The 9,160-nt window shown below is 30.9% G+C and overlaps 1 protein-coding gene across 1 annotated transcript in view; it reads left to right on the plus strand.

Annotated features, from left to right (window-relative positions):
- LOC106689122 (ran-specific GTPase-activating protein-like) overlaps positions 1 to 3,057 on the plus strand; it is an 11,851-nt gene extending 8,794 nt beyond the window's left edge. The window contains exons 5-6 of the mRNA XM_014433923.3: positions 935 to 1,039; positions 2,454 to 3,057. Of these exons, the coding sequence (XP_014289409.1) occupies positions 935 to 1,039; positions 2,454 to 2,668 (320 nt within the window). The 3' untranslated portion in view covers positions 2,669 to 3,057. The remainder of the gene's footprint in view (positions 1 to 934; positions 1,040 to 2,453) is intronic.
- Positions 3,058 to 9,160: the final 6,103 nt, after the last annotated feature.

Here is a 9,160-nt window from a genome sequence, read left to right on the forward strand (position 1 = left end):
TCTTATTATATCTTACTTTTTTACATTTTATACCTCTGTTATTTTACACTTATGTTTTTGTTTTCCTTATGTAACTATGTGTTTGTATCTTTTTTTAGCCCTGAAGAAGCCCTGCAACGTGGGGCGAAACGTTGGCTCATTAAAATAGTATATTTCTACTATTTGAGTTTTTTTTTTTTACCGCACCCGGACCATATTCCTTTCATCAGATATAATTTAAAATTCATGCACTATGTGTAAATAATGCATTCTGTTAAATATGGTTACAACAATGTCGATTTCTGGACAATAGGTTACAAAATATTTTATAATTGGTACAAATCCCTTAAAATGAGGAGGATACTATACTTCTACAGTTGATAAGATTAAGATTTCTATGATAAAATAAGTTTTAGTTCAGCTGGATAGTGGACAATTTGTCCAAAATATAGGGGAAAAAAAGAAGTAAAAAGCACTATGGGTTTTTCCTTGAAAATAAGTAAATAATGTTTTATACTGGAAACGTGGAGTTATTATGTTGGAACTTAGTCATCAGGTCCATGTTAATCATCAAATAAATTGCATGTTATGGTTCACCATTTTCTAGATTCTGTCGACAACCAGAACTGTTGTAATTCGATAACTGATAATTGGTATTTCTGTGTTGAATTGAAAATTACATTCTTGGCCACCCTAAAAAAAAATAATCAACATATCGGGGATTGTCCCAGAATTTTCATCAAATAAATAAAGTTCTTAGAAAATTCCCGCTTTGGCTTTCATAAAGAACTGACTATGATTTCTTATGATACAAAGAAAAATAAATTTCCTTATTAATACTTTCTTATTATTTTAATATTATTCTATATTGTCTTATTATAATTGCGATTATAAGAATTTCATAAGATTCTTATTTCCTTTTCCACTCCATATTTTTTTATAAATATCTTTTTAGCTGCCAAAAAGTGGAAGGAAAAGTTTGAAGAAGCAAAATCTCTTGTTCAAAAAACACTTGATGATGAAAAAGAGGATGACACTGTTGAGAAAAATGATGATGAAGGTATTTTTAAATTTATCTAGATCATAATATTTAGTTTTAAAATAAGGTTTTATTTTTATTCTTGCTAATTTGTTCAAACTGTTGAAATTATTAACAAGAATTTATATATATATTTTATTAATGGAGCTACTATGTAATTTCATGAAGTAAATATTATAATTCAAAGAAACTGTAAATGGTTAAGGTAGTAGATACTTTATACATTAGTCTAAACAAGTTCTTGTTTTTTCGGTTACGTAGTGTTATTCAATGCTAGTTTGATTATGGTTCAGCCTAGTTCTTGTTTGGTAATTCCTAGTGCAATTAGCCAGTCGGTATTTTATTTTAGTCGGTTAAAGTTTGTGTTTCAAGTAAGTAATGTATTATTTTTTGGAAATGAGAACTGGGTTTTAGAGAATATATTTTCTAGACGTTATAAATTAGTTTTCTTGGGAAATTTACAGAAAATTTCATGTGTAGGTATACATTTTTTACTTTCACTTACCTGTATATGAAATATATAATATAAAAAATTTGTTGATGTCTCCTGAGTCCAAATAACCAAATCCTGTAAAATGGTGTGTGCAAATGTGTGTACAGCGTAGCTCAAAAACAAAAAGCCGTATGGAACTAAAATTCAATATTTAAGGTGATTATATATCTGGGATGTTACAGTGACGTTTTCAATAAAATCGAGTGGCTGGGAGTGCTCTCCACTTAATAGTATCAATTTTTCACATTGATTGATAAACTTAATAAATTTGTACAGTGATCTTTAATGCCAGCTAGATGTTATCCTTATTGAGATAGTATGATAAGTTCCAAATTAAAAAAAAAAAAAAAAAAAAAAACTGTTTATATGCAATAATCTACCCTCTCTCATTGTTTTTATTAATGAAAAATTGACAAATATGAACTGAGAAAGAATTTTATAATCAACTAAAAGAGAAAATAATTTTCATTCAACAGACTGAACTAAAACCGACTGGAATACCAGCAATAGCCAAAAGTCCCCAATCTCTTCCTATCAGATTCCAAACTACATTGCTTTGTTATCTTATGTCAAAATGTTATATTCTTAGCAGGCAGTTGGTGATCACTTTTAATACCTCATGCAATCTTAAATAGAATTTTTGATAACAAAAGAAAAATTTAATCAAATTTTCAAGTACCTTTAATTTTGTTTATTTGAAAAATTAAGCATCTCTCATTGTTATTAGTAACTATGGATGAATAGAACATATAAAATAATTTGTTGCTTATCTTTACATTTTTCTTACACTTACGTATATGAATTACTTGAATAATAAATAAAATTTAATTTCAAGGTTGTAAGTGAAAGTTGTTTGGTGAATGCACCAGATTTTTTATTATAACTCATTGTAGTTCCATTTTTTCATGTTTTGGTTCAGAATCTTTAAATTTTATATTTCAGTATCAACATCTCCCTCAATTAGTGAAGATGAAGATGAAGATTCTGAAGTCATAGATAAGGTCCAAAGTCTAACAATTAAAGAACCTGATAATGATAGCAAGAAGGAGGAAGATGTGTTAGTGAAGAATGATACCAAGGAGGAAAATTCAATAGTAAAGCATGATAGTAATAATCATGAAGATAATAAAACTGAGGCAGAAGTTCAACAACAGTAACAAAGTTTTAATGATTCATTAATTTTTTTTTTAATATTAGGAAAAGAAAAGTAAACGAGGAAAACATTTAAAATTTTTGATATATTTATATTTTAGGTAAATTTTATAGCTATTTTTATACCTATGATGTACTTATTTTGATTCTGTAATGTGCCAATAACTATAAAATGGAGCCTAAAATTTTTTGAATGGTATGTTTGATTGAAATGAGAATATGTTTATCTTTATTATTATTATTTGTGTTATGTTTTTTTTAAAAATAAAGTAAGTAAATCATAACTCATAATTAAAAAATTAATTAAATTCTTGTGTTTTAAATTCGGATTAGTTCCTTCAATGTTTGACTTCAAAACTGTTTGTTATTTTGAAAATATATTGGGTTTTAGCCATATTTATTTACTGTTTATTAACCACTTCTTTCTAATTTTAGTTTGTAATTATTGTTTTTTCCTTCTTTTTTTTAGCTTATAGAAAATTGTTTACCACTCTCTGAAAACAAAAAATACACAGTATGTGTATTTATCTGATAATGAACATTACATCCATATATGTTTGTGAATTAGATATATTATCTGGAAATACACATAGTATTATTGGCTTACTATCGAAATCCTTTAAGTCTGAATTTTTGAATTGACAGTTTTTATTTGAACTAAATTAAATATTTTGTAACGTATATATCTTATCATCTATGTCTATATCACAACTAGATACAGGTGGTTTAGCCTGGATGTATACAAGTTAAGAAATATTTATTCTAAATTAAACCTTTCTATTTCAAAATTCGGACTTTACAGGTTTTGGTGGTAAGCATCATGAGATTTACTACGTAACTTTCCTTTGTAAAATAAATAGTTTGAGGTATTCAGTTTGTGTAGGTTGCAAAGTTGAAAATGAAATTATCTCTATATTATGTATATAAATATCAAATTTTTATCTGATACTTGCTCATGGTTACTCGCTTAGTTCTAACCATCCCCACAATCCTCGAACGTTGAAACAGCTGTGGCCATGAAGCCTTTTGTAAATAAGCCTTCAGAATTCTAGCAATGGTCATCTCCAATGAATTCTGTGTATCTGTGGCTCACTCAGTTTCCACGGACTTTCATAGTTTTCCACCGATACAGTTGGCATCTCCTTGATAGTCTAGCTTTGCCATCTGAATGTTGGAAGCAAAATTGGGTTTGACATTTACCAAGCAGAATGTAAGTATTGTATATAGATATGAATGTTTTCAAATAACATTTTGCTTTTTTTATCTAGACTATTTGCTTATTTTAATATTACTTTGGCTATATATTTATTTCTTATTAGTGAGGTATAATCAATATATTTTGCTTTTTTTAATCATAAAAATTATTATTATATTCACTTTTTTTTATAAATATTTTGTATGAATGTATCTAAAAACACTAATACTCTATACTTTTGAGTGTGGCAGATTGTATTATTTTCGGTATAAAAGAAGTCTGCCTAGTGCTTAGATCCACACCTAGCTTCCTCACTATTTCTTTTCTTTTTTTATCTCCCTGTTTTCTTTCCTGGAGATTATTATTTTTCTGTATATTTTTATTTGGTTCATAATTACCTATATTTCAAGATTAATGATACATCCTTTGAAAATAAATTGTGTTTCTTTCCCTGTGTAAGTGAAAGTAGTTAAAAGAAAATGATTAAGTTGATTTTAGACTTATTTTACCCTAATGACTAAATTTGGGCCAAATCAGATGAACAGCATGGAAATCTGCTGGGTCAGTCCCAGTTATTAGTTATGGTCTGTGATCTCCACTTTCTCAGAATCCTCTACATTTCTATTTTTGAATGATCAATTTATTTCTTTTTAACTTAAGTCCTCCATTGAAGACCTATACAGCCTCAGAGTGGGAATGTCAAAGTTCGTTTCTCGGGGCTGCTGTGAAATAAACATTGACTAGCTCAGGTGGGAATGGAACCCCAAGCATTCTGGGACCCTCGATCCAGCCTGCTCAGCTATCATGTCCTCTAATGATCAAATTTAAGAATTTTCCAGTAATCTATAGGTTCTTAACATTACAATATAAACCTCCATTTTTTGTTTTACTGTCACCCTGACTAAGGCATAGGTAGGGGTCCCTTAAAAGGACTGTGGATTGGAAATATTCTCAGTGGTATGGGATTAAAAAAAAGAGAATATTTCTTTGGATAACTTAAGATGCCTCAAACATAAAGTTTTTCTGTAATATATCTCAGGAATAAACTCAAAAGAAATGATTTTGTTTCATTTTGTCACCATGGTGAGCAGTATAAAGAAGTGAATTTTCCCATATGGTGATATAATTCATATTTATATTATTCAGTTTCTTTGTGTGCCTCTATAAATACTTATTGTCAGTGGGGTTTCATTTAATGTAAGTATCCTAGTTTGATGGTTAAATTCTGCAATTTGTCATTTCAGTTCATTATTTAGTTTGTTGAATGTCTGATGGTTGTTGGATATTTATAATGGTCATTGGTTATTGATATGTTTCAGATGCATCTGGTTAGATAATAAAACCTTTGTGTTGATTTGATCTTTAATTTTTTCAGTCAGGCATTTTCTTCTAAAAATGTCCCCACGTATCAACATTGTCACTATCTTCACTTTGCAAACAAATAACGGACTTTCGGACAACGTTTTATTGGGAGTACGCTAAAAAGAAAGAAACTAACTACCATCTGAGCAAGCAGCTGAACTTACATTTGATAATGCAGCGACCATGCTACTATCTGTAGGTCACTGATCAAGCTGCCAATTCACCGTTACTGACCCAACGCCTTCCTAGCTGCCGCAACGAGAACTACTACAGTTGGAGGCGAACAACATTTATTGAAATTTATATTCCATATAGATACTTTGATTGTACAATTTGATAACCATGTTATTTGTTTTATTATTAGAATCAATAAAATTACAATAGAATCATCTGAACCACTAAAACTTACAAGTAACATATTTCGATGGCGTTCAATAAATAGCCCACAGAGTTGACTAAGCAGAAATTGGAAGACCTCAGTGTAAATTTCCCCTTCAGGAAATTCTTCTCTGGAGGCAGTGAGTAAAAATATATATAGTGGATCAGTACGATTAGTGCTATTTTTGGAAATGTATATTGACTTTATTTGTCTTTGCCTTGTCTAGATCTCTCCCCCTTCTTAAGACTAGATTCATTTCGTAAGAACCTACGGCTCGTACGCGTAGGACTTACAATCCCCTTCGTTCCCTGCTGATTGAAGTTTCTCTCCTGCAAGGACCTAGGACTGGTTCCTAACTTGTCTACCCTTTCGCCGCTGCAGGCTCGTACCCTGCTGGATGAAGTTTCCATACTTTCTGAGGACGTAGGAATCATCCTGTCCATTAATTTCCTAGCCAGCAACCAGACCTGCATTAACACACATTGTCGAGAACTTATGGTGTAGAGTACCATCACATATTCAATTGGAGTCAAAAACATCTAATCTTACACAATCACCTCGACAGTTAAAGAACTTTTTAAAATTATTTTTTGATATATTCTGTATTGTACCGTACACTAGGGTTACTTTGGGACGGTTTGTAGGACGACTCCAGTAGAAAAAGTAATTCCAATATACGGTGCTATCTTTGGAATACGTCCGATTCTTAATAGAATCAAACTTTTTTTTTTCCCATGTGTCATTATTTAAGCTAATCAGCAGTATGTTATGCCATTTATTATATTTAACAATTTGAATTTTATTGAACCGAATCATACACAAAATAACTATTACTGGAGAATTATGGGTTATTGTATTGTAGTGATAGCGCTATCTCCTGGCCTATACTATAACTACTTAGAGCCGCGAGAACTACAATGGCCCGACGTGACGCAGCCCAGCTCCCGAGATGTGAACTACAATTATCAATTAAACGTCGTATATTTATTTAGATAAACGTCGTTTATGTACTATGTCTTATATGCTCCAATTGTGCATAATAACCATGTCCTATGATGTAATATTCTTAAATGTAAAGAATCAATAAAGATTAAAATAAAATCATCTGATCCACTAAAAGATAACGTATGATACTTAGAACATCTCGATGGCGTTTTTAAAACCAGAGAGAGGACTAAGCAAAGACCTTACAAACTTAATTGTGTATTTCCTCATCAGGGATTCTCCTCCTTAGGAGTAATAATATGCAGTTGAGTTATTTATATATTATATAGTATAATATCTATGTCAGTTCATTCTAACTCGTTTTTGTAAATTTATATCTATTGTTTCATTCTGCCTTATCATGATGTCTCCTATTTCCTATAATATTTGTCCTTTTGTCAGGACCTGCAGTGAATACCTGTTAGTCTGGCTTAGTATTCTTTTTGACCGAAAGCAAACACCTTACGGAGTGGAGTTTCCTTTCCTGTACGGACTTTCAGCGAATACCTGTAGGACTTACCCTCCCTTCTCTCCCCCTTCGTGCATTCCTTACGGAGCGAAATTACGTCCAGCGAGGATTTACAGCGAATACCCGTAAAACTCGCCAGCTACTTAACCTATTGGACATGCATGCATTGCCGAGACCTTCTGATGTAGAGTGCCTCACCGCATTAATCGGTGCTAGGACCTGTTATAAACAACTTCTTGGACAGTAAAAAACAAATAGCTATCACTACTTTATTGTTTTTGTAAATCTATTGATTCTTTTCTTATAATTTATGATTTTTTGGAATATTTCCAAATTGTTGTTTTTGGTTGCCGACGTTTCGACCCACAGTTTAGAGTCTTCATCAGGGTTGTGATGGGAGGAGATTTAAACAATAGACCAAAGGGACTCGTTGAAAGTCTGTCTTTTTAAAAGATTCTTTGTTCCATTGTTTATATGTCTACCTGTAAAAACAGCCTTATGAACTGCATTATGAAGACCTATATTAAATAATTTTAAACTATCGTTCTTGACCATAGCCCTGACCATCTTCGAATTCAAATACGGTAAATAATATATTTTCATTTGATTTTATTCTTTTATGTTTTAACACTCAACTGTGAGCTTATTTCACAAAAATAAGCATGCATTTATTCCTTCTTAATGGATTTCAATTACTGAGCCCTTCTTCCGGCTGGAATATTTTCATAAGGTTGTTAGTGATGGAGTGGGTCGTCAGCCAATTTCAATAGCTGAATGGGAACAGAAGACCAATGGAATTCAATCATTCGCAGACCACTCGTCAAACCGGCGCCAATACTGCTGCCTCCGCGCCATTACATGCACACCCTACATGACTCCCGTGGCTGCCCTTAGGCAACCGCAAATTGGAAAATTTCTGCTAAAATTAAACTTGATTTAATGTTTGCATAATATTTTTTTTAATATTAAGTTGTAAATGCTATAAGCAATAAATGATAATGCAACTAATAGAGCAATGATGGACGAATCATTCATGGCGTTTGAGTAAATTAAATGTATTTAAAAAAAAATAAAAATAAAATAAATGCTACTTAATACAGGAAGGGTTAGCTAATTATTAATAATGTTGAAGCAGCAAGCATTTCAAATTTATTTTTGAAATAATGAAATTTACTAATTTTGTCCGTTCAATGTTCTAATGCAGTGTTTCACAAACATTCAATGTCTGTATACTTCTATAACTTAAGCAACACTGATTACTCCTCTTAAAAAAAAAGAATCTTATACGATGACTGCATCACACTACTTGGAAGAAGAAAATATAAACATTAAATTTTTATTTTAGGGTTAATCGAACTACTTCATTGAGGGTAAAACCTACCTGATACAAAACACCATTTAGTTTTACACTGAGGACAAGACCTATCTGTCCTTTTTGTCACCAATGGATGAATTTAGGCCCCTGAGCAGACACACAAAAAATATTGGAACCATATTAAATGGTTTTATTTTTTGATAAAATACATACATATACATATACATACCTTGGAGTTATTCTTTTTTAATTAATTTAACGATTGTCGTCTTCCACATGATGATGATAAACCTGTGGAACACAACAATTTCGTTAGTTAAAATCAATAACCGTCATTATATCAAAGAAATAATTATTTTTTATTCTTTTACGAAGTAAAGTCCGTGAAGTACCTACCGTTCAAACTCATCCCATTTTAGGAAACACTGTTTTAATGTATGATGTATGTACATTGTTCATATTATTTATATTCTTATACATGACTGCACTGTTTATACAGCTTTTTTTTTCCTATTTTATACAGCCTAAAATTATATTTAATTCTTTCTTGTATTTATTTATATATTTTTATTATGAACTGTTATTTAGTAAAGAAAAAAACAAAACATGGTTCACAATTAATTACCTACATTTATACACCAGATAGAGAGTTGGAACGTATTTCATTTTCAAGTAATGAATGTTATTTTAATATGTGAATTTAAAAAAATATATATATATTGCATAATTATATGCTTGAAAAAATCCCGGATAGGGCCGGGGACTCGAACTTGGAACCTTTTTAGATGGCAGA

This window comes from Halyomorpha halys, unplaced genomic scaffold, assembly GCF_000696795.3.
Source record: "Halyomorpha halys isolate HHAL.00 unplaced genomic scaffold, Hhal_1.1 Scaffold1282.1, whole genome shotgun sequence".
NCBI lineage: Eukaryota > Metazoa > Arthropoda > Insecta > Hemiptera > Pentatomidae > Halyomorpha > Halyomorpha halys.